At 40.0% G+C, this 26,726-nt stretch overlaps 1 protein-coding gene and 1 pseudogene across 4 annotated transcripts in view; one reads left to right on the top strand and one right to left on the bottom strand.

Moving 5' to 3' along the window:
* Positions 1–10,811: 10,811 nt before the first annotated feature.
* The window catches only part of Il12rb2 (interleukin 12 receptor subunit beta 2), a 66,090-nt gene continuing 50,175 nt past the window's right edge, over positions 10,812–26,726 (bottom strand). For 3 of the 4 annotated variants that reach the window (XM_042683730.1, XM_042683721.1, XM_042683748.1), the window contains 4 exons: positions 24,447–24,584; positions 22,590–22,680; positions 17,283–17,382; positions 10,812–12,168 (listed from right to left, as the gene is read on the bottom strand). In XM_042683730.1, the coding sequence (XP_042539664.1) occupies positions 11,641–12,168; positions 17,283–17,382; positions 22,590–22,680; positions 24,447–24,584 (857 nt within the window). In that variant the 3' untranslated portion in view covers positions 10,812–11,640. Of the gene's footprint in view, positions 12,169–16,196; positions 16,464–17,282; positions 17,383–22,589; positions 22,681–24,446; positions 24,585–26,726 lie in introns of those variants that run through there. The other variant, XM_042683739.1, reaches the window with a different exon arrangement.
* On the top strand, positions 17,971–19,207 carry LOC122111062 (annotated as a pseudogene).

A 26,726-nucleotide genomic window follows, 5' to 3' on the forward strand; every position in this document is an offset into this window, starting at 1 on the left:
TTTTCTTCTTCCTCCATTAGAAAGTTAGGTAATGAACTAATTCCTTGAATGGGAACAATACCACTAATTAAAAAATACATAAATAGAATTATCAATAGAGGTTTTCTAGATATTTAAAAGAAACCCGCCACATTATTGATTAAACAGGGAAGGAATTTAAAGTTTAAACTCATTTGTTATTCAGTTTTGTCAGTAATTTTCTACCTCTATGTCCTGTTTTTAAAATATTGGAGATCTTAAATCGTAAACACATCTGCTATTTAGTAGATTTGTTTTCACATACCCTTCTAGAAAATATTGTACAGTACAAGTTATTCATTTGATAAGATTTATTGATTTAGTTACCTACTAATAGTCTTGACATCTTAAAAAGGGGGTAATTGTTTTTTAATGATGGATAAACGTGTGCTGGTGTTTTAGAACTTATGATGTTGAGCATGTTCTGCACTGGTGCTATTGTCTAATTTTATAATCTACAAGCATACTTGCTACCACTAGGCAAGTATGAATTTAGTCCATATGGGCTGTTGACCCCTTTTGAGATTGCAGCATATGTACTCTTAAATCAGTGTGTTTCAACTTGAAAGTATCTACTTAATTTCTGAACATGTAACATATTTACAGACCCCTTGATATCCAGCAATATTTAGAAAATATCTATTAAAACACAAGTTGTGTTAGCTGTTAGCCATTGTCACCAGAGAACACACAGCAATATTTGTTATGTTGCAAGCTTGAAGGTAGCTTAAACTTGAAATAGTTGGTCCATTAGTTGTACCTGATGGATGTGAAATTGCCTCCTAGTTCACTTTGTGTCAAGAGCTAAAACTGTGAACCTTTATTGGTGGGTAATAACTGAAAATAAAGATTTATTTTCATGCTCACTTCTTAAGAAGTCATACAAACAATTAAATAGGAGCCCATTTATCATGCTTTCTGATTTCTGATCTCTGTATCCCTAAGGTGATGCAAGCAAATATTTATACAATGCTTCTTGATCATGATTACTCCTATCATTCTTCCTCCTTTCTGTTTTAAAGTTTTTCAATGTTTAGAAATTATATGAAGTTTCTACTTAAAGCAGGATGTCAAATTACACTTGGGAGAAATAGCTATGGCAGTAACACAGTCGGATAAAAAATTTAAGAATTTCAATGGCTGATAGAACAGCTGACTATTTTCTCTTAGAACTCATACTAAATATTTTTTAGTGACAAACTGGGTATAATAATCTAGAGCAGGGGTGGAGATTAACCAGTCAGTGAGTTGTGATCATTTGGTATGGAATAGGACAGCATGTATGTTTACCAGCTGCACAAGGTGGCCTGCCTATATTGGTTTTCTGTTGCCCTTTGCAGAAAAAAAATCACCCACCACTGCTCTATGGAGATGCTCTTAAAGGGTAGATTCCTAAGATACTGACACTGATGCTGTCTTTTCAATTTTGTTTTGTATGCAGTGCCTGTTCTTGGGCTTGGAAGTCAGCCTGGGAAATGGCCCTGAGCTTTTGTGCTCAAGGCTAGCACTCTACCACTTGAACCACAGCTCCACTTGTGGCTTTTTTGGTAGTAAATTGGAAATAAGATTCTCAGACTTTTCTCCCAGGCTGCTTTGAACTATGATCCTCAGACCTCAGCCTTCTGAGTAGCTAGGATTACAGGTGTGAGCCATCAGCGCCTGGCTCCATTGAGTTTTAATATGCCTATAAACTGAAAGTCTGAAATTTTAAGACATTCTAGCTTATATTGAATGACTAGGCATAGTACTGTTTTGTAGCCTGTGGAGTTACTGAAATATTTTCAATTTATCACCAGTTCCTATACCTTGAATTCTTTAACTCAGTTTTGTGTTAGAAATGAAAGCAAAATACTGACTACTTGAGTCATAATTCTGGTATGGGTTGGAGGAAGAGTATTTGATTTGTATTTTGTAATTGCTAGAGATGCTTGCTAAAAAATGTTAATAAGGAGTTGCATGCAACATCTAAATATTGCTTGTTGAACTTTAATAACAAGTCTTTAAGAACTGTGAGATAAAGGAAAGCAACAGGTATTTAAAGAGACAAAGCTAGTACCTGACAGTTTGATTTAAAGGTAAGGTGGTGCAGTTTTAAAGGGTTAAAAGTAAATTTAGTGTTTTGTTTTCAGACAAGATTGTATAGCTTGCTGCTTAAATATTTTCAAAAAATTGGCTGTAAAATTGAAATGCCAATGTTACATAATGTTTAGTGGCACTTCAAATCACTTAGTTCTCAGCTTTCTGTTCTGTACATATTTTTTTTCCATGAGACTTAACATGTCTTTTTATATAGGCAAGTTGAGCTAGGTCTGTAATTAATGGCTACTTGAATTTAGAATACCCATTTAATTTGGAGGCCCTTACTTGGGATACTGAGGCAGGAGGATCTTGAGTTTGAAGCCAGCATAGTGAAACATTGTGAAGAAAGAACCCAGTAGCTGAAATTGGGATTGGAAGTGTGGAGCCAGCACAGGCAGATAAATCTTTTTCAGATTAACTAACCCCAGTTACGAAGCAAGAAGCCAGAAATAGAGATAAGGCTCAAGGGATAGAGTGCCAGCTGGAAGCAGGAGCTCAAGGCTGGTAATACAAGCCTCCAGACACGCACCAATAATTAAATAACCACTTTCACAGAATGTAGATTTGTGCTATCATACTCAATAATGAGTCAGTTCTCTAGTAAGTGGAAGAAAAAATGACAAGGCACATGATTGAGCTGTGTAGATATTAATATTTGCTCCCCCCCCTCCTCGTTTGGGTGTGGCAAGTATGCTTGGTTGGAGACTTGTGAAGGAAAAAATACAGGTGAAATATAGACTTGGACTTGGTTAAACTGTGTAGGCGATGGGCTCCTGCCAGATGATGAGACAATTAGTGGATTTTGTGGATTTGTCCTAGGAATATATTACATTTCTGATATGAAGTAGGGAAAATGAAGGACAAGGAGTCAGGATTTCTATGTGTTGCCAAGTGAGGAAAATAGGGTTTAGTTTATCTTTGGATTTTATTGGTTTGCACTGTATAGTTGAAATTGTAGTTGGAGCTTAGCCATTTTTCTTCCAGAACTTAGAACCTACAAGTAGCTAATTTGGAAGAGGATGTTGGTTTTCTTATACCTAGGTGAAGACTTAAAAGATGGTCCACGTTACAGCTGGGCTCTATAATTTTAGATACCAAGGAAGCTGAAAAACATTTGGGAGCCAGCTGGGCCAGAAAGCTGATAAGTATAGTGAGCCCAAAGCCATGGCTGAGTTCAAGGCCCCCAGTACCATCAAAATAAAGCTCAACTTCATTTGGTTTCTGGCATTTAACTGCCTTCCTATCTGTCCCCCGCCCCCCCCCCCCCCACACACACACATATTAGGACTAAATGCTAGTCAATGAGTAATAACTGGGAAAACTGAACTTTAATTCTTCCTTGTTTCAAACCTGGGGTTGAATCTACAAAGGCATTTACTCAGCTATACACTGACAACTGACACTTCATGTTTGGAATTTTATTTGAAAGTTTTTTCAAGACTGTTAGGCTATTTTGGGAAGAGGTCTACTTCCAAGAGTGAGTGGGTTTTTATCCCCCATTGCATGGCTTAAGCATTAGAGGCTTTAGAGATGGGCAATTCCAGTTGCAGGATCTTAGATGTCCCAGGCCATCCTTAAACTCAAGCTCTTACCGCTTCAGGAGACTGAGAGGGTTATATTACTCGTGGCAATTGATTTGTTTCCCTGTTTTTCTTGGAAAGTCAGCTTCCCAAGTTTCTTTTTTTGGCGGGGAGGTCTGGTCCTGGGGCCTGAACTCTAGGCCTAGGCGCTGTCCCTCAGCTCCTTAGCTCAAGGCTAGCTCTCTACTACTTGAGCCACATCCCCACTTCCGGCTTTTTCTGCTTACGTGGTGATGAGAAATCAAACCCAGAGCCCCAGGCATGCAAGGCAAACGCTCGCTCTACCACTGAGCCACCCTCCCAGCCCCAAGCTTCCCAAATTTCTAACTAACTTGATGTACTGTGAGTTGCATGTGTGTTTTTCTGCCTAAGCTGCCTTTGGCTGACTTTGAACAGAGATATCCTCATAACTTCCTCCTGAGTACAGACAGTGAGCCATGAGTGCCTAGACAGCAATAACATTTCCTTCTTTGTTTTTTGTTAATTATCGGTGATTTGGCTTTTAACTCAGGGCCTTGGTGCTGTCTCTGAGCTTTTGAGCTCAAGCCTAATTAATCCTCTACCACTTGAGACACAGCTCTGCTTCAGGTTTTCTTGGTATTAAATTGGAGATAAGAAAGAATCTCATACTTTATTGCCTGGGCTGGCTTTAAACCATGAATGATCCTTAGATCTCAGCCTCCTGTGTAGCTCAGATTACAGGTGTGAGCCACCAGTTTGTGGCAATGAGGCTCTTTTTAGGCAGTTATTGGCCACTAGTCGTGGTTGGGTGGGGATAGTATACATAGCCAGGTATACTTTGTATACCTCTTTGTTTAGTTTACAGTCTTATACCATGAAGAATAAAAGATCAAGTAGGCATTTGGTTATTTATCTCTAACAGTTGTAACTTATCATTAAAAGGTGGACATTACATTGACAGAAGTAGGGAAGTTCTTGATGCTGTGTAGCTAAGTGAGCTTAACACCTGAGGGGGAAAGTTACCTTCAGGAGAAAGAACTTATTAAAATAAAATAGCTAACAAATATAATTTAACATAACCAGTACTAACCAGTTAAGAGCGTGGATGTTTTTGTCTCGTGCCTCATTCCCCTTCCTTGATTATTATTGTATCTTTAGAACTTTAACCAGATTTTTAAAAGTTGGTTTGAAGATTGGCTCTAGGTGGGGAGATTATTTTTACAAATTATTTTGCTGTTACAAGCACGTCAAACGTGGATGTCAATTTTTAAAGCTGTGCGCAACTTTTCTGAAAGCTACCCTGCTGTAGACCAAAGGGGGTGAACATGTGTACAGAACAAATACAGTCAAATTGAGTTGTGTAAGTGGAGGAAAAAGGGAAAGCTTTTTCTACAGTGTTGTGAAGATTTTTTTTTGCTCCTTTTGTGGTCATATAATTGACATTTTTAACAGGAGTCTTGGGATGTCCCATTTCCCTATAGTGTCTAGGGAGTCTTCTGGCTCCTTTTTTGGGTCACTCAAGGAAACCACCCTCAGGTTATGAGGGTCACATTCTCAGGACTAATTGTGGAGTAACACATTTTGTTGTGAACTTTGTGATAATTCTATAGTGGTAGTAGGATTTGAACTTGGACTTTCATACTTTATAGTTAAGTGCCCTTCCACTTGAGCCACTCCAGCCCATTTGTGAATTTTGGAAAGTGAATTGAGATTATTAGTTAAGTGGGAACCTTTTCTTAGGCTATTGAGCTCAGGGTTTCCTACTCTACTACTTGAGTAACATCTGCAACTTCTTGGTTGCTTTTGAATCTTGCATTCTGGTGGGCCTGGTCTGCAATCCTACCCATGCTTTTCTGGGGATGATAAATTTGTGCTGTTTTCAGCCATTGGTTGAGATGGAATGTACTGGCCTGGGCTGCCCTCTGACCAAAACTTTGATTTCTCCATCTCCGCCTCCCAAGTTGGGATAACAGGTTTGAGTCACCACTTGCAGATTGTTTGATTAATTTTCATCCAATTTTGAAAATGGATTGACAGTTTATTATTGTTTGTGCCAGTTCAGGAGCTTGAACTCAGGACCTGGGCCTTGTCCCTGAGCAAAAATACTCAAGGCTAGTGCTCTACTACTTGAGCCACAGCTCAATTTTTGGTGGTTAAAGTCTCATGGACTTACCAGCCCAGGCTGACTGTATCCTCAGATATCAGCCTCCTGAGTAGCTAGTACAGGCATGAGACACTGGTGTCAACCTACAATCTTTTTTTTGGAGAGGGGGGGAGGGGGAGGTTCCAGTCGTGGGGCCTGAACTCTGGGCCTGGGCACAGTCCCTCAGCTCTTCAGCTCAAGGCTAGCGCTCTACCACTTGAGCTACAGCGCCACTTCCGGCTTTTTTCTTTTTGCTTATGTGGTGCTGAGGAATCAAACCCAAGGCCTCATGCATGCAAGGCAAGCGCTCTACCACTGAGCCACCTTCCCAGCCCCACCTAGTCTTTTATATGAGGGAAAATACCCTAAAGGTAATGGATACTCATACTTTTCCAGTGGAAATTTAGTCCTTAGAGAAAAGTTTCTTTTTAATTTATTAAATCCCAGTGTATAAATCATGTTATCTATCAGAGGCAAAATGTCTGAAATTAGGGAAGGTAGTTTAAATCTCATCTGACAGGAATTGTAAAAGAACTTAAAAGTGGAACTTGGAACGTTACCTGCATTGACTTAAACGGACTCTGGCAGGTTTGGATGCTTCTAGAGATTTAGAGGAACCAACTTTTAAGTGGTTTTGACTTTGTATATGTTTTCAAATGACACAAATAGACATTTACTATAGAGCGTAAGGTATTTGTGTTTGAATAACAGGCAAGTTATATAACTTGAATCAAATATAAACTATTTTTGTCCTAGAATTAGCATTTATTTAGCAAAATGTGACTTAGGTGAATTGGGTGGAATTACACTTTTAATTACAAAGGAAGGGCATCTTAATAAGTCCACCCTTGATTATATAGTGAGACCCTAACTCAAAACCAGTCTCCCCAAAAAAGCATAATACATTCATGGCTTTAAATACTCCATTTATTGTAATTTCCTTAAAACTTCTTGGGACTAGTAGTTTAACACGTGGCTTGTAGAATTTATGTTAACTACTTAAATGCACGAGATTTAGGAATGTGAATTTTTTTGTCTTGCTATCATTGAATGTGACTGGTTTTTATGTTAATTTTCAAGGGTCAAGATTAAACTTAAGTTTAGGAGCATTGGAAATGCCAATTCTTGTTTGCACAGTAAAACTTTTGGCCTTGCTTCATTTCAAAGATTTTTGAGGAATCACAGTTATCAACTATAGCCAACCCCACCAGATAGAATTGTAGAAATGGTTGTATAGAGCAGTTAGAGATTAAGGTTTGAACATGACATACAGTTGTGTGACTTCTGTTCTTTGTTTCCTCACTTGTACTAGTAATGATCACATCCAGCCTAACTTGTGGGAAGAACTTAGCTCTTAGATACGTAAGGAAAACCTTTTATATCTTTTGTTAGATGTCATGTTGCATTTTTTGTTGCTAGAACATAATGCCTAAAACCAGGTAATTTATAAAGAAAAATGGTTTATTTGGCTCATTTGGGGATTGCAGAGGGGGCTAGCAAGATTGGGTTGCTAGACCTAGTGAGGATCTTGTTGATGGAAGATTTAAGTCCTGAGGCAGCACAAGGTATCCAGTGGCCAGAGGGGCTCATCCAAGAGATAATTCATTAATTTATGAGTGAATTAATCTCTCACAACCTTGGCATAATCACCTCCTAATTCCTTATAGTAGGGTTACATTTCCAGTAGTTTGGGTGGGAAAATTGTTACATACACTTCTATTTAAATGGGAATTTGTTTTAAAAAAAAGTTCAGTAAACTAGATATCAAAGACATTTGTTAAGATCTTTTTTTTATTGTGAAAATACTGTACAGAGGGGTTACAATTACATGGGCAAGATAATGAGTACATTTCTTATCAAGCATTGTAGCCTCCTTTGTTTCCCCTTCCCATCCCTTCCCATCCTCCCCCTGACCCCCCACCTAATCCTCCCCGCTTCCCCCCCCCCCACCAAAGTTGTAAAGTTCATTTTCAACATAGACATTTGTTAAGATCTTTACATCTCACTTGATATGTCATCTCTTATCTTTCATCTCTTATCTTTGCTGCTGCCTGAAAGAGTACTAAGGGCCAAATGAAAGTGCAGACACAAGGAAGAGAACTAAAGATCCATGGGTTACAAGCTGAGTGTGATAGTGCTCACTTTTAATCTCGATACTATATTCAGAAGGCTGAGGCAAGAGGATGGAGAGTTTGAGGCCAGATACCACCTTAAAGTAAGAAGCCACAAAGACAGTAGTGTCTGCCTAGACCTACTGACCCAAGTTCGAATAGAAATTTATAATATTTAAATGGGATGTGTTGAGTTATAAGAATAATGAGTATTTTGGAATAAAAGTAAATTTATAATTGATAGGTAAGAAACAGCGTTTTTAAGGTTCCAGATTTTGTGTTGGTTAGTAAAAGCAAAAAAAAAATGTGTTGGTTGTGGGGCTTGAACTCCAACTGGGCCTTGTCCCTGTACTCTTCAGCTCAAGGCCAGTGCTCTACCACTTGAACCACATGCCACTTACGGTTTTCTGGTCGTTTATTGGAGATAAGAGTCTCATAGACTTTCCTGCCCCAGCTGGCTTTGAACCATGATCCTCAGATCTCAGCCTCATGAGGAGGTAGGATTACAGATGTGAGCCACTGGTGCCTGGCTTAAATGTTTTGATTGATTTGTAACTGACCATCTTGTCAAATAGGCTTTTTCCCCCCTTTTCATTGTGGTTGAACTATGGCTCTTGTCAGTTCTAAGCTCTGTCCTAATTTCAGAAATATTCAAATATGAAACCGGTTGGGGATGTTGTTCAGTGATGGAATGTTTGCCCAGGATGCACAGAACTGTGGGTTTTATCTCTAGAACCACTAAAGAAAAGTGCTCTCAGGACATAATGGCATATTACACATTAGCAGTTTTCTCTGTTTAGAATTTTAAGTATTGGCATATCTAACAACTGGTAGAATCAGAAGTTCAGTGTTTGATTATACAGATATTTCAGTAGGTCCTTTTCTAAAGGGCATTCGAGACTCTTCAATCCTCTACCCTTTTAATTTGTGCTGTTGAAGAATCCATTCAATTTAGTATATTTACACTGTCCCTTAGGCTAGCTGCATTGATGGGACTGGAGTTGCTTATTCAAATTTTAATGAATATCTAGCTGCTCTTCAGAACTAACACCATTTTCCCTGATTAATACTAGCTTACATAATACTGATATTGCTGGGTAGATTCTTCAGCAATTTGTTAATCTGGTTAGAAATATTATTTACTGGAATTTAGTATCCATTTCTTTAATTATAGATGACATCACATATACTGGGCATAAGTATGTACATGTAGGCTTTCTTTGAGGTACTGACTTTTCACATTGATCTGTAAAAGTGCCTTAAGTGATTTTTGACATGTTGTAGATATCTGAATTTTGCAAATTAAAAAAAATTAGTTTATTTTTGTGCTTCTAGGGTTTGACTCAGCCTTACAATTGTTAAATGTTCTGCCACTTGAACCTCCAACTGTTTGTTGTTGTTGTTTTTGCTTATTTTTCAGGTAGGTCTTTTTTTTTAATTTAATTTTATTGTAAAGGTGATATACAGAGGGGTTACAGTTACATACGTAAGGTAATGAGTACATTTCTTATCAAACATTGTTACTCCCTCCCTTGGGTCTTATGTTTTTGCTTGGACTGGCCTCCAAGATCCTCCCAATCTCTACTCCCTTGTATCCGGGATTATAGACTTGAGCCACTGCACCTGGTCTGTAAAATTTTCTTTTAATCTATTGGAAATTTATTTTGGCTTGTTTCTTTTCATCAGTTATCTAGTTGATTTTTTTTCTCACTGCTGAAGATCAAAATTAAGACATTTTCTTGGTAGGCAAGTATTATATCACTAAGCTACAACCCCATCCTGAATTGCTTTTTTTCTTTTTTAAAGGGGAAGTAGAGACTTTACTGCTCTTTTATTTGAGGGAGTGCTTTCATAAAATTGTCTAATGTGAATATCTGTGAATACTATGGCCAAAGAATACTATGGCCTCTTTGGAGGTTTGAACTTTAATACCAGGACTGGGACAAACTGCATCAGGTAGAAAAGGAGCTGGTAAGCAAAATTAACTCCACGTATCAAATATGGGACGTTGTTTACTGGCTTGGCGAATCTCTTTCCCTGGCCCGAGGACTTAGTGAGTTGTAGCTGTAGAGTATCAGTGGAAGCTGAAAAGTTAGGGCTAGGATGCGAAGAAAGCAGAAGGGGAAAGAAAGTGAATAAGAAAACTTAAATTAGTGCTCATCATTGTCTTTTTAAGTCCTCATCCATAAAACTAGGTCAGTGAAAAAGAGCATTTTTACTGGAATGTTCCTAGTTTATGTTGTGAGACACAATTGTCTTAGAGACTCAACTTGAGCTGTGTGAGGGCCAGCTCAGAATCATCAGTAGTAAAGGCAAAGAGCCCTCAGAGAAAGGGACAGCTTGTAAGCAAAACCTCGGAGGCTGGGTTGTAGGAACCTCATTGCTTCAGTCAGCACCTGCTGTAGCAGAAAGAAAAGGAAACAAGAATCAAGTCTTTTCCAAGAGATCCAGAGTAAGAGTGGCTTGCAAAGGTCCTTTGGTGGCTTTAATAGCTCTCTACAAACTGTTCTTAGTTTGTTGAAAGGAAAATAAAACAACTTTCAAAACTAGGCAAGTTGCTGGGTGCTAGTGGCTCACACCTGTTATCCTAGCTACTCAGGAGGTTAAGATCTGAGGATTGTGGTTCAAAGCCAGCCCAGACAGAAAAGTCTCCATGAGACTCTCATCTCCAATTAACCACTCAAAAACTGGAAGTCGGGAGCCAGTGTCTCATGCCTGTAATCCTAGCTACTCAGGAGGCTGAGATCTGAGGATTGTGGTTCTAAGGCAGACCAGGCAGGAAAGCCCGAGAGACTTATCTCCAATTAACCACCACAAAGTGGTAGAGTGCTCACCTTGAGCTGAAGAGCTCAGGGACAGGGCCCAGGCCCAGAATTCAAGCCCCACGACTGACAAAAACAAAAATGCTAGCCTTGAGCCAAAAGGCTACCACACGCAGTCCTTGAATTCAAGCCCTACAACTGACAAAAAACAAATTAGGAAAGTTGGGAAAAAGATGTCTAAAGATACAGTCATGACCATCTCGAGTGCCTTTTTACATTAGAGTTCACCAGAGTCTTAGGTCTCAGCCATAAAACTAGGTTGATTGAAAAATACTGGCATATTGTGCATCATAAGGTGTTTCCTCATGGCATTTCATTAATGTGTATGATATACTTTGGTCATATTCACACCCTATCTTGTTTTGTTTTGAAGGCATACTTTGGTCATATTCACACCCTATCTTGTTTTATTGTTTTGAAGGCTTTCTAATTTACCTTTTAGAGTTGCATTCTGTATAGCAGCTATAAACCATGTATGGCTATTTACTGTAAACATTTATTTCTGTGATCATGCTAGACAGCCTAATATGTGAATATTGTCTACTCTATTGACTGCAGACAGAGCATTTCTATGATGTCAATTCTGTTGAATAGTAGTACATACTCAAAGGTAGTTGTTCCATGAATGATCTTCTGGATCTTTGCCATTGTTACTCAGAGTTTGGGCTCCACTCCCATCCCCTTTTCCTGGTCAGTGTATCTAAGAAGTTGCCAGGATCCGAGGTTACAGTTTCTAGGTCTACAATGTTGGAGTATGTAATTGTAAGGCTCTGGGAAAGGCCAATTCTTAGAACCAAGAACTGGCTGGCCTGTCCTCCAGCTACAGCCAGTTTTTGATGCTACCAAAGATGGTGAGTAGGGGTGGGTAGATTGGGCATGCTGGGCTGGTTTGGGAACACATTGGCTTTCCAGATTTTAAGCTTCATTCAGTGTAGGAGGGAGTCACATCCCATCTTTAACTGATCCAGAGTCAGCTTTTCACCACAGGAGGTGAGTGGGTGAAGGGAATGAGATGCAAAAATAGAGAGAGAGATGTGCTGTGGCTCTAGTTCTTCTAAAGGGTCAGTGAGAGGAGCCTCCTGTGGAGGAAGCTCCTCTATGTGGGAAGGTAAGTAGCCCTCATGGTTGGGTAGGTAGTCCACTGGGAGGACCATCAAGGGACTGGCTGGGTTTTCTGGCTTTGAGTCAGGACCCCTGCTTCCAAGCACCTTGTAGAGTTGTCTTGTCTCAGCTGTAAGAACTCTTGAAGGTTGTAAACTGGAGCTACTGTATGCAATGTCTTCTTTAGAGGTAAAGTGACCTTGCCTATCTGGTCTTCTTTCTGGCCACTTGGTGCATTGTGAGTGTTGGAAAATTGGGGTCATTTGAAGTACTTCATTGATGACCAGGGGTTCTGGCTCTTCAGGAGCACACAGGGCCATCTGGATCCAGTCCCAGGGCAGCTGCATCTTTTCCTGAGAGGAAGAAGAAAGGCTTATATTACAGAGTAGATCATCTTGACAATCTACATCTCCAGGGTTCTCAAAGGTCTGATGACCTGCACTGCCTTAGCAACAGGTGAGAAACTGTCCATTTTCTCAGAGAAACAATTAACAGTGAAACAATTAGTGGTTAGGGAAGTAGTGGAGCCAAAGACTCCTTAATCCCCTTTCTCCCTCACCCCCTTCTGCCAGGGGACTGAGTCACTACCCAGCTCAACCTTCAGCTAGTGTTTCTAGTTTGAACAGAGCTGCACTACATGCTTTTCCATTTAGGATGGAGGGCACCAGTACTATGGGTATAAAGGAGAGGTGGAGCTTGCCTCTAGGGAAGAGGTGAATGGAGTGAACCCTGAGGGACTGGAAGCATTTCCAGGTAGGACACAGTGGGCAATCAAATCTGCTGTTTAAGATACTGAAGATAAAACCAGAGGCCTCACACATGGAAGGTAAGTGCTCTACTACTTAGCTACATTCTCAACTCCATGGTTATTTCTATTCCTGGAAAGCACTGGCTTTGGAGATAGGGGAGGATCACATCCTTTCATGGAATGCCAAGGGGTTTGAAATATGGTGGGTCTCCTAGGTTTCAGGTAAGGTAATACCCTTGCCACATTTGCTTTTTAGGAAGACCAACCACTTGAGTAACTTCCCTGGGAAAAAAATTTCCATTCTTTGTCCCCGTTAGCTAGTTTTGTTTGTAACTGGGAAAATTTGCTTTGAATTTCATTAGTTCTCTTGCTTCCATTGATCACCAGCTTTGTAATGTACTCTTTTTCTCTCTAACTCTGCCAGTTTGAGTCCAAGTCCTTACAGGACTTTGGGTTTCCCTTATATACTAGAAACTATCACTCACAAAGCCAAAGGCTTCCAAATCTTGTAATGACTAGGGTTTACCTGTAAAGATAAAGTCCTTATCCTGGTCAGGGTTTCTGCTACTTCCTTTACCTTCCAGTTCTTTCACTGATTTCCTCCTTCAGCCCCAGGCCACACTTACTTTGTACCCTCCTCACAGTACCACCAACATACTCTTACTGCTTCTGTTTGTTCCACAAACCCCTGCTTGGCTCCTGCCTCTATTGTTAGGCCCTTAATGACCATTCTTCCCATTGGAATCCTCCAGCTGTGGAGAAAGCACCCTGTAGGTTTTTGGCAAGTGATGATACTTATTTTTTTTAACATGTTTGCAAACAATCTTATCATGTGGACCAAGTCTTAAGGGAGGAGAAAGATGATGAAAAATAGCCTTGGGACAGGGCAAATCCTGAAGATTAATCCTAACTCCAATATTTTAGCCTGGGGAAGCTTGATTAACCTCTCTGGGCTATAGTTCTTGTCAAATGACAGCTTGTTTGAGGATTTGGTTTGATCAGCCTCTGATATCCCCTCCTTGTGCCTTGGTCATGATAGATGAAGAAAGATAAGGGTGCAGTCAGACTTCCCTAAAGGCTTTTCTAAGCTGGAGGAAAGGGGTGCTTGTGAAGTCTGTCTCATTTTACTCACTACCCAAACTGGCACTGGCACATTGATCTGGATTGGAATACAGCTGGCAGCTGTGAGAAGCAGAGCTGCCAAAAGCACTGTCGCCATAGCTGTGGTAGAGATTACACTGGTTGTGGAAAGAGCTGGTTGTTTGCAAAAGGCAACGAGTTCCTCTGCCTACATTAAAGGCTGACAACACTGGCCAAGGTTGTTCCTTAAAGCTTTCCCAGAGAAGGACCTCTGGGAAGCCCTGCAAGAAGCCTTTTGAACCCACTTTGGGTAGGAACCTCATGGTCACTATTTTAAGCTTTTACAAGCTGGATAACATCCCCACAATCTCTTTTATGATTTTGTCTTTTCCTTCAGAGCTAGATCTTTAAAGGCACATGGTTACATCATAGGAAGTGGTAGGGAATATAAGTCGTAAGAGCTCAAATCATATTTTGCCTGGGGTGATACAATTTGATGTCTGCCTGAGGCAGGCATCAGTAGAACATTTGATTCTTTAAAACCAGTCTATTTGCTGGGTGCTGGTTGCTCAGGCCTGCAATTCTAGCCACTTAGGAGGCTGAGATCTGATGATTGCAGTTCCAAGCTAGTCCAGGCAGAAGTCTGTGAGAGTCTTATTTCTAATCAACCAGTAAAATGCCAGAAGTGGAGCTTTACCTCAAATGGTGGAGCACTAGCTTTAAGCAAGAAGCCAAAAGCATGAAGCTTTGAGTTCAAGCCTTGGGACCAGCATATAAAAAATAGTCCTGCTACTTCAAGGCTCAATCACATGCAGTTGTAAGGCTGTCTAAATAAAGAGTTTCATCTTGAGATCATGTTTAAACTCATTAGTTTCTTTCAACTTTCTAATACACTATTTTGGCAGAAATATGTATTGAATTTTCTAAATTAAAATAAGTTTAAAATGAATAATGAAAATCAAGTGTTTTTCATTTTTCCAGCTTTTTCCCCAAAAGCAACCAAATAGATGTTCTTTTTCTTTTTGGACTTAGGGCCTGAACACTGTCCCTGAGCTGCTTTTGCTCAAGGCTAGTGCTCTACCACTTGAGCCACAACACCACTTCCAGCTTTTTCTGTATATCTAGCACTGAAGAATTGAACCCAGAGCTTCATGCATATGAGGCATGCACTCTACCACTAAGTCACATTCCCAACCCCCCTCAAATAGGTTTTCTATGTATGATATGTAGGCTTCTGGAAAAATCTTGTGCACACAGATGTGTGGGTATATAAAAAATTCTTTTGGGGGCTGGGAAGGTGGCTCAGTGGTAGAGCGCTTGCCTTGCATGCATGAGGCCCTGGGTTCGAATCCTCAGCACTACATAAGCAGAAAAAGTCGGAAGTGGTGCTGTGGCTCAAGTGGTAGAGCGCTGGCCTTGAACTGAAGAGCTGAGGGACAGCACCCAGGCCCAGAGTTCAGGCCCCACAACCAGATCCAAAAAAAAAAAAAAAAATTCTTTTGTTTCTCAAGTGAAACCCAATTCAGACAATTACACTTATTTTAGTTTGGTTGGTTTGAGATAAGGTCTCGCTATATAACCCAGACTGGCCTCAAACTCAAACTCTTGCATCAGCTTCTTTGGTGCTAGGATTACAGCACATGCCTAAACTTTGCTTTTTTCTCTTTTAAGTATGTTGATGATCTTTCAAGTACCTGTAGGTTTGCCACTACCCTGTGGTATGGATGTACCTGGATGGGCTTTACACTGTGTTCAATGTATTACTTCTATGTATAATGCTGCAATGAATGTACTTCCGCTGTATGACTTTGGGTGTATACATTCCAGTCTGAGTTACCTCCCTATCTTACTGACTAACCTTTTGTGCTTCTTTCTGAGAGATTCTAGGCTTATGGATCTATATGCCTATCATCAAGGCAGAGTCAGATAGAGCCTACGATGCCAAAGCAGCACTTGGAGGCCAATATCCACACCTGATCAGAGATGCTTCCATGCTGTGCTATTTTAGGCATTTAGGACCTTGGAATCTCAGCACTGGAAGAAACCTTCAAGCTCATCTGGTTCAACTCCTGCTACTTGAAATCCCTTCTAACACAGGTAATGGCATCCTGTAAGCCTTGGTGCTCATGAAATATTCCATACATGTTAATATTTTCACCTAGTGTATGGACACCTCTATAGTAATGTGTAGACCACTAGAAGCATTGTTCATCCTCTGTTGGATTATGTAGTATGATAGTCTACAGTGCAGTAGTGTGTAGCATAACTTGCTTGGATTTGAATCCAGGATCTACATTTATTTCTAATGTATTGGCATGTTACTTGATCCTCTGTGCTTTAATGTTTTCATCTGAAAAATGAGGATACAGCACAACCTCTTATAGTTATTGTATGAATTGTTAACAGGAGTGCAATGTTTTTAAATGCCTGACATGTAGAAAGTTATGTAATTATGTGAATTATACTAATACATACATATAAGATATAATTATATACTACAGTAACATACAACATGTAACATATTATACATATATTTTTGTCATAGTCATTATTTGTGCCGTGGTAACTGGGCCAAACTTGCTGCAATATAGAGGGATCTTGACGTATGGGTCTTCTTGGGAAAAAAGTGAATGCTCTTTGCCGTGTATGGCTCGGTGTGCTCTTCAAGATATCTTGTTTAATCCCCATGACAGTTGGCATAAAAGATGCTGATCCTTGCTGTACAGTAGATGAATCTAGGACTTAGAGTTGGGAAAGTTGCCCACAGATGGAGAAAGTGGTAGAAGTGGTATGTTGACTCCAGGCTGGATTCCAAAAACACTAAAGTGAAGAGAAGGCTGGGATCAGCTCCTTCTCTAAGCAGAAGCTGGTCTACTGGCTTCTGTCTTGAGGCAAGGGTGTGGATGGCAGAAGCTACTGGGAGGAGGAGGGCTGTAAGGTTTGAGAAAGGGAGCCTGAGGCTGCCAAGGGCCAAGGCAATGGAATGGATTATTGGCATGCCACTAGCCTTCCTTGGCTTCTCTGCTTAATCGTAGTCTTGCTCCATAACTTAGTTGCTTTAACTTTGCAGACTTGCCTCCGAGATGATCTGTTTTGCCTATTATGGACTGTTCTTACTGCTGTCTTGAATAGCAGCAGCTCCTTTTCCTCTCAGTTTTTCCTCTGACAGCTGGGCACCTCTCTTTTAAAACCTTTCCTTTGCATAATGGAATTACTTACTGGCTTCTTGCCACATCCAAAAGTATCTGTACTATGCTCAGACAGGACTGGGAAATTCAGGACTGGATGAGTTTAATGCTCAGGCTAGTGGGGTGGCAAAAATGGCATGCTAATTGCAAAAATACTTGCTTGCTTCTTTTGAAGTAAGTCGAGGTAAGGAGATAATGGAGGGGAATATAAGGCCTGTGGAAGACTAAAACATTATGCACCTTTTACTCTTTTGTTCATAAGATTCAGAAGTCCCAGTGCATGAGTTGCTGTTGAGTCCAGGAAGAAAACCAAAAGCTATGAGTCATCTGTCATTCATCCTGAGTGTCATGAGCTTATCTATAGGATCTCAGCCCTAGGTTTCCATGTAACTACACTGAGAATCAGATGTGGTCATGACTGGAACCCCACTTCCTGCCCTTCCTACCTTACCTCCACAATGGGATATTTCTTGGCCCAAGTGCTGTTTGCTGGGTCTGGGATTTCTCTGCTGCACCACTGAGGTCTGAGAGCCGAAAGGAGAACAAACACCCTACAGATTGACAGAAAAAACAAACCAATGACACTGGGCGAACCATGTGCACAGTGGCATGAAAGCCCAGCTTTTCGTGCAGTGATTTTAGAGAGGAGGTTTGCCTCTGCACGGGCAGGATAAAATATAAACCTGAAAGGCAAAGACAACATATTAGCCAAGGTTAGAACACTGTTCTGTGACAGTTGGATTGATGATAATGAGTCACGATGCAGCTACTTGGGGTTTGCTAAATTAACTATGGAATTTTGGCTGACGTAGTTTTTAGCAAACTATCCCTGTCCAGCCATGCATTCATTCAGCAAATATTGACTAAACCCCTAAATATGAGACCATCAGTGCCTCATGCTGGGGACAGAACAGCAACCAAGAAGACATGGCCTGTACCCAGAGGAACTGCTGTTGAGAATTAGAATGCTTAGAAAGATTGTAATGACTGATGAATTATGTGAAACACGTATATTAAAAAACAACAATGGGGGGAACTTTCCAGAATGCTCGGAGAGAGGTTGGAGGAGCAGCAGCTGCCCTAGCTGCGTATAGCTACACACTCCTTCCCACTCCTCCACCGGCCCCAGCCTACTCACACTCACCGGCTAGAAAATGGTGAAAGAAATGACTTACTATGATGTTTTGGGAGTAAACCCAATGCCACTCAGGAAGAATTGAAAAAGGCTTATAGGAAACTAGCTTTGAAGTACCACCCTGATAAGAATCCAAATGAAGGAGAAAAGTTTAAACAGATTTCTCAAGCTTATGTGGTTCTCTCTGATGCCAAGAAAAGAGAATTATATGACAAAGGAGGAGAACAGGCAATTAAGGAGGGTGGAGCAGGTGTGGTTTTGGTTCCCCCATGGACATTTTTGATATGTTTTTTGGAGGAAGGATGCAGAGAGAAAGGCGAGGTAAAAATGTTGCGTATCAGCTCTCAGTTACCTTAGAAGATTTATATAAAGGTGCAACAAGAAAGTGGCTCTGCAAAAGAAGGTGATTTGTGACAAATGTGAAGGCCGTAGTGGTTAAAAAAAAAGGGGGGGGGGCAGTGGAGTGCTGTCCCAACTGCCGAGGTACTGGGATGCAAATACGTATTCATCAGATAGGACCTGGAATGGTTCAGCAAATTCAGTCTGTGTGCATTCAGTGCCAGAGCCATGGAGAAAGGATCAGTCCTAAAGATAGATGTAAAAGCTGCAATGGAAGGAAGATAGTTTGAGAGAAGAAGACTCTGGAAGTTCATAATGACAAAGGCATAAAAGATGGCCAGAAGATAACATTCCATGGTGAAGGAGACCAAGAACCAGGATTGGAGCCTGGAGATATCATCATTGTATTAGATCAGATGGACCATGCTGTTTTTACAAGACGAGGAGAAGACCTTTGCATGTGTATGGACATACAACTAGTTGAAGCATTGTGTGATGTCCAAAAGCCAATCTCCACTCTTGATAAATGAACCATAGTCATCACTTCTCATCCAGGTCAGATTGTCAAGCATGGAGATACCAAGTGTGTGCTAAATGAAGACATGCCAGTTTATGGACGACCATATGAAAAGGGGCCCCTGATGAGTTTAAGGTAAACTTTCCTGAAAACAGCTTCCTCTCTCCTGATAAACTCTCTTTGCTGGAAAAAACTCCTTCCTGAGAGGAAGGAAGTAGAAGAGTCTGATGAAATGGATCAGGTAGAACTTGTAGACTTTGATCCAAATCAGGAAAGACAGCACCATTATAATGGAGAAGCTTACGAGGATGATGAACATCACCCTAGAAGTGGTGGTGTGTGTCAACCTCATAATGGGGCCAGTGAATAGCACCCATTACTGGCATTTTAAATGCAGTAGTAAATGAGTGAAGGACTAATCATAATAAGTTCACTACTTGTTACTGTTTTTTGTTGTAATATTCACTGTAGTAGTGTTTTAAAAGTTAAATGAAGAATAAACAAATATAAAAGCTCTGACTTTTCTCTGTATGATGACTTCAGTGTGCAAGATGAACTTTTAATACCCGTAAAAACTACTTTTAAAATAGTTCCTCTAGAATCTGTTAAACTACATCTTGTAATTGATTCAGCTGTGTACATGGACAAAGCTTGAACTGAAATGCTAGGTATATGTGTTGACTTTGGTGTATGGCCTTTTATCATTAATCTATGGAGCTAAAACTTTGTATTTGACTGGTAATCTGAAAAAGAGAAATTAATTTGTAGAGAAATGTTGATTTGTCTAGCTATTTGTATTAAGTGGACTCATTGTGATACCTTTGCATTTTATTGCCTCAACTATTACTTGAAGAGTGGCATAATACATAATTTAGCAAGTGTTAACAGTGATACAGAAATGATACCTTCCTAGTGAAGAGGTTTATCATATGCTGCTTCTAAGGGCTTGCACTTCTAGAATTGCATCCCCTCTCTGTCATCTTTTTAAATATGTGTGTGTGTGTGTGTGTGTGTGTGTGTGTGTGTTCATATATAAATATGCATATATATTATGTTGATTGGTCATAGTTATGTTCTTTTTCCCTTTGGACCATGATAAAGCCCTCGAGTAGTGACTTTCAGAGATGGGTAGAAAAAAAAAACAATTGAAGAGACCTGTACATTGAGAAGTTGCATTTATAACCTAGGAAGGTGTTCCTTAGATATGTTACAGGCTTACTTTAAATGCTGTAATTCAATGTTGGTAGTATAGCAAATTACAGTGAATAGCTTTAACTGTATGTTTAAAGTCATACATTCATAAGCTTAAATCTGGATACCAGAATTTAAGCAATTACTGAAATGTATGAATGTCTCCTTAATATACTGATTACAAAGTAAAAAAACAAAAACAAAACAACAAAAATAAACCCAATGGGGCTGGGATGTAGTTCCGTGGCAAAGCACTTGCCTAGCAAATGCAGCGTTCTGGGTTCAATCTCTAGTACTAACAAAGAAAAGACCAAGATATATGCAATTAAAAAAAAAACCCAACAGTACATAATTGTATGAGTAGCTTGAATATAACCATGTTTTAGAAATGCCAAAAAAATGGGCTCTGAGGGTGGCTCAGTGGTAGAACGCTTGCCTTGCATGCCTGAGGCCCTGGGTTCGATTCCTCAGCACCACATAAGCAACAAGAAAAAAACCGGAAGTGGCGCTGTGGCTCAAAGTGGTAGAGCGCTAGCCTTGAGCTGAAGAGCTGAGGGACAGTGCCCAAGCCCAGAGTTAGTTCAGGCCCCACAACCGGACCCAAAAAATAAATAAAAATGCCAAAAAATATTTCTAGGGCCATATCTGAACTATTAACAGTGATTGCCTTTGATAGGCAAAGAAAATACAGGTTTTTATGATATAGAAAGAAAAAATATATTAAAACTTTTCTAATAAGTACATATGAATTAAATATCTTGCCTTCTAAAAATAATGGAGTAATATGAGATGTTTTTAAACTTGGCATTAAAAGGTTTGATACAAAAAAAAGTAAGCTTCTATAATTTTTTAACTTTTGGGCTAAGATGTGTTATGTAATACAAAGCAATGTGTTGTCTCCACAGAAATAAGAGCAGAAGTGTCTGTGGGCTGATATAGACCATGTTCATGGAGCCAGGTGATGGCTGGCCAATAAGATGGAGGTTCACAGTGACTGAATGGACTGTATGAAAAGTAGGTTCCCAATGACTACACTCTAGGGAAAATTGGACTCATTGAAACCTCTGTATTTTGGGCCTTTTTCTTCTTCCTCCCTTTTTTTCTTTTTTTTAAGAGATCAGTAGGTTAGCCTTTACTCTAGCTGACTGTTTCCATGAAGAGAGTCCATGTGCTCCTAGTTGACTCTGGAGTTAAGCTATTCCAAAGTCTGCCTAAAGAGAGCTCTGCTTTGAAGTATCTGCCACACATTGGTTCTTCAATAAATGTAAGGCCTGGCAGATAAGTTCAATGGCAGGTAGAATGACTTTGGATCTATCATTTTATTTGGCATCTGTAGGAAGTGTTGTTTTGAACCATAAACTAATTAATTTTTATAAGTACTAAAGAAATTTTAGAAAATATAGTAACATTTTAAAAACATTTCCTATAATTCTATCCCCAGATATAATCAACATTTCTATTGTATTCTGTATCTTTGAGATTGAGTTACTAATTGCTACCTGATATTTATGTTCCCTATTTCCTAGAAATAGGATCCTGATTTATTGAGATGACTGAGAATCCTGCTAAAAAAACACAGGTTTGTTTTGTTTTGTTTTGTTTTCTTTTTTGTGCCGGTCCTGGTGCTTAAACTCAGGGCCTGGGCACTGTCCCTGAGCTTCTTTTGCTCAGGCAGCTTCACTTTTGGCATTTCTATTGGAGATGAGAATCTCACCAACTTTCCTGCCTGGGCTGGCCTTGCACCATGATCCTCAGATCTAAGCCTCCTGAGTAGTAGGTAGGATTTCATATGTGAGACCCCAGCCCCCAGCTAAAAGATTATAATTTTAAGACTCCTTTGCCTCATGAAATGCTGTCCAGTGGGATGCTACCACAAGTGTCTGGTGTAATTTCCTTCCTCTTGTGGTTGTAGAATGCAAATGTGGTGGCTGGAGTTTCTGCAGCTAAGGGAACATGAGATAAAAGTTGAGGATGGAAGCTATGTCAGGAGGATGGAGCAGAAAAGTAGAAGGTCCTGGGGAAGCAGGGAGCACTGTTTTATGACTTACTTCCTTTACCTGGACAAGAACTGCTAGTAGTTTAAATCTTACTATTTTGATTTTTGTATTATAGGCCATCAGCTTATCTATCTTGTATATGTATATGATTATACACTTTTTTTAAAAAAAACATACTGTGTTGTAACCTGCTTTTTAAAATGCAGTATAGCAATCAGTAACATTTAATTTTCTTCTATATCCTCTTTATGGATACAGATTGTGTTTTGAAATACACAGAGTTTTGTTAACCAATCTCATATCATTGTACATTTATGTTGTTTCAAATGTTTCTTTATGAAAAACAGTTCAGTAAACACTTCTCACTAAATATCTGCATACATAAATATCTAGTTAGGAATCCTTAGATCAAAGATAAACATTTAAAATATGACACATATTGCCACCCAAAAGGGATGGACAAATTTATTGTGCCACTAGTAACATCAACATTTCTATTCATCTGATCCACAGCAGCAATACTTACTAATCTATTTTAAAAATGTACAATTACCAAATTGGCAAGTATAACCCACTTACTTTTGCCGGAAGTACTGTGTAGAGAAGATGCCCACGATGACAATGGCAGTGCAAATGCTTGATACCACAAATGCTTTCCAAGTGGCTTTACCTGAAAAGTTATGTTAATGAGCAAATTATGTTAATGAGTTGTCTTCGATACTACTTCAAAATTCTCTGGACCCTAGCTACAGCTCCTGGGTAGCTGGGCACAGGAATAAAACCCATCCATTTTTGTCCATTTGCTTAGAGACAAAGGGATCTATGTGAGGCTTATTCTGTGGTGCTGTGAGAAACTCCAGTCCTAAAGGGGCTCTACCATCTCACAGGCACAAAAACAGAGATGTGGTATACTAAGTGCCAGTTGTGAATTTGGAACTCGGAGGTCTAGTCTCAGACTAGTCACTAACAGATTTGGGATCTATGGACCTCAGTTTATTAATCTATAACATGCAAATGGGTATCTACTGTGCAGTTATGAAGATGGAAGATGGTGTGTTTAGAAAGCGTGCCAATGTATCCAAACAGAAAAAATTCTCAAGGCATGGTAGTTTTTGATTTTTTCAAACCATGGGTTTGAGACTTCCATGTAGCCTAGGTCTTTGAAATTGTGCATACTCCTTCTCAAGAAAAGAAGTACATTTCACTACTTATTTATTAATCCATCTAACACTGAGCACCAACCACAGATCAGGCAGGCCCTTGTTAGGTGCTGAGATACAAAGATAAACAGGACAGGATCCTGCCTTTTTTTCTCTCTTCTTTTAACACCCATATTGGGGCTTAAATTCAGGCTCTCACATTCTCCCTTAGTTTTTCGCTCAAGACTGTACTTTATCACTTGAGCCACAGCTCTGCTTTTGGCTTTTTGCAGGCTAATTGGAGGTTAGAGTCTCATGGACTTTCCTGCCCCAGCTGGCTTCACACTGCAATTCTCAGATCTCACTCTCCTGAGTAGCTAGGATAACAGGTGTGATCTCTAACACTGGGCAAGGGTTCCACTGAGATCTGGGGATCACAGTTCAAAGACAGCCTGGGCAAGGAAACTCCGTGAGACTCTTATCTCCAATAAACCACTAGAAAACAGGAAGTGGCGCTGTGGCTCAAGTGGTAGAGCGCTCGCCTTGAGTTGAAGAGCTGAGGGACAGCGCCCAAGCCCAGAGTTCAAACCCCATGATCGACCCTCCCACCCCCAAAAAAGTCATGATTACACATTCTTAGGAGAGGAACACAAAGGCTTAATGCCTACATGCATCTGATCATATGAAGTAGTATCTATCAAAATGAACTCCAGAAAATGGAAACAAAAGGTTTTTTCAAAAACTAAAAAAAAGTCATGATTACAGTCCAGGAGACAGATTTATAAAGAGGAAGCAATAAACCCCAATGCTATGCGCTATTGTAAAAGCAGGTATGAATAATATTCTTGGGCAGTGTAGCATGGGTCACTGTTTCATGGTAGCTGAAGAAATTTTGAGAAAGGCAAGATACCAAAAGTTAAGAGGTGAGCTGGATACCTGTGGCTCACACATGCAAGCCGAGCTACTCAGAACACAGATCCAGAGGATTAAGATTTAAAACCAGTTCCATGCCAATTCCATCTCCAAAATAACCAGCAAAAAACTGGACTTGAAGATCTGGAGAACTACAGATGACTTACAAGAGATGGAATATAGCCAGGTATAGTGGCACACATCTGAAATCCCAGCATTCAAAGGCTGAGACAGTGACACGGGAGAGCTCTACCATTTGAGGAAACAGCAAGAGTGAAATGTGGCAGTGAGAGGTAATTAGTGAATCTAGGAAAATCCGATTATCTCATGGACACACAATGATACCAATGTACTCATGCTTGCTGTCTTTAGAACCATCTCTTACCTTGTAGACGAAATTCTATCACATTTCCCTGGGGACTTTCACCAGCAGCTGTCAGAGCTGTCATCCACAGGATATATGTCACTCTGGTATGCAGCTTATTAATTGAAAATGAATTTTGGGAGGGTTTGTAAGGAATTTCTGAAAGGCAGATAAAGGAAAAAGTCATGTTTTCATTAACAGTTGAATGCAGCCTTTTGCTTATTTATGTTGTTAATGCTTCATTTAGCTGGAAAGAGGAAAAAAGCACATCTTTAATTTCAAAAAGGACAATCCTAATTTCTCAGCACTTTATAATTCAATAGGTCTCAGCACTGTCATTTGTGGAGGTCTCCCTACCTACTTTTCCCATGTAAAAATCTTTTGAAAGAATTTTTTTGGTCATTTTTGTCCTTGGAATTATTTACATGGAGCAATTTCTCTGGTTTCCTCTGAATATAAAGTATCTAATCAAGTATATTTGCTGTGTGTGTGTGTGTGTGTGTGTGTGTGTGTGTGTGTGTGTGTGTGTGTGTGTGTGTGTGTGTGTGTGTGTGTGTGTGTGTGTGTCTGTCCGTCCATGTCCATGTCCTGGTATTGAGGTTTGAAGGCTTTCTCTTTGTTTTTCACTCAATACCAGTACTCCACCACTTGAGCCATGCCTCTAGCCTGCTTTTTGATGATTAAGTAGAGGTAGAGTCTTCAACTTTCCTTCTTGACCTGACTTCAAACTTTGATCCTCAGATCTCATTCCCCTGAGTTTCTATGATTACAAGCATGAGCCATTGATCCCAGCAATATTTGAGCATTTTTGAGGAGGAAATTCAATGTATAAATTAATTTCAAAGTAATAGAATTTTTTTTAGCAATTAACGAAATTTAATGTATTAACATTTCAAAACTGATCTTACTCTTGCTTTTTTCTTTTGCTTTTGGTGGTACTGGGATTTGAATTAGGCAAGCACTCTACCTCTTGAGCCATGCTTCTATCCCTGTGTGTTTCCATTATTTTTTGGATAGGATTTCACATTCTACCCAAGCTAGTCTTGACTGTGATCCTTCCATTTATACTTTCTGCATACTTGGGATGATGGTCTCACATGTCCATATTCAGCTCTTTCTGTTGAGATGGGGCCTTGTGAACATTTTGCCCAGACTGATCTGAAACTGTGATCCTCCCATTCTCTCCCTGAGTAAGGATTATAGGTGTGAACCGCCAAGCTTTGTGCACTTTTCTTTTTGAAGGCTCTGGGTCCTGAATTTATCTTAACATTTACACTCTGCTTCAGAGTTAGATCATTAAAATCATAAGATCATAAGATCATTAAAAACTGGAGCAATGGTTCTGAGATGAGACTTTTTTTTTTTTTAAATAAAGAAGCAACTTTATTGAGAAGGTTCCTACAGTGACTGGTCAGGGTGGCAGGACAGGCTTGAGCCACTGCGCCACTTCCCGCTTTTTTCTTTTTGCTTATGTGCTGCTGAGGAATCAAACCCAGGGCCTCATGCATGCAAGGCAAGCACTCTACCACTGAGACACCTTCCCAGCCCAGATTTTGTCTTTTGAGCAGTGTTACAATGTTTTTGTCTTCCAAGAAGCATGAGTGTTGGTGGTCTTTAGTAAGCTGTGTTTCTTCCTCCAATACTCTGCTGGGTACACAGGTTTTAGAGTGACCTCTCAAAAGCTAGGGAGGTATGCAGGGAGTGGTGATGTGTACCTACAATTCCAGCAAAGATTGTAGTTCAAAGCCAGCCCAGAAAGAAGTTTGTGAGATTCCATCTCCATAATAACCAGCACAATGCCAGACTGGAGGAGTGGCTCAACTAGTAGAGTGGCAGCAAAACAAATTGAGAGGCCTTGAGTTCAAGCCCTAGTGCTGGAAAAAAATGTTGGGGAGGATTATAAATTCAAGACCGGCACTTGAGGAGTCATAGCTAGCTGTTAAGTTCATGCAGCTGTCCTGGGTCTGTGCTGGTGGTCAGACTGGAAACAGAACTCAGCACTTTGTCTCAGTCTCACAATGTGGTTCATAAACCCTGGGCACACTCATTGATCTTCTGCATGTCAACCTATAGCAACAACCAGAACCTTGGTGACTGACTATACTAGCCTCTGACATACAAAGGCAGAGTATTTGGATCAAAGAGTTCACAATTTTATGACAAAGCCAGACCACTTCCTCTATCCCTCCACTGCACCCACAGGGGCTAAGGTCCAAGCAGATCATTCTACAGCTGTGATTATCAGAGCAATTTTTTTCATTTTATATCCTATTGAGAAAAGTTATCTTTGGAAAATTTCCA

The sequence above is a fragment of the Dipodomys spectabilis genome, unplaced genomic scaffold (assembly GCF_019054845.1).
Source record: "Dipodomys spectabilis isolate Male_0828 unplaced genomic scaffold, ASM1905484v1 ptg000002l, whole genome shotgun sequence".
Taxonomy (NCBI): Eukaryota; Metazoa; Chordata; class Mammalia; order Rodentia; family Heteromyidae; genus Dipodomys; species Dipodomys spectabilis.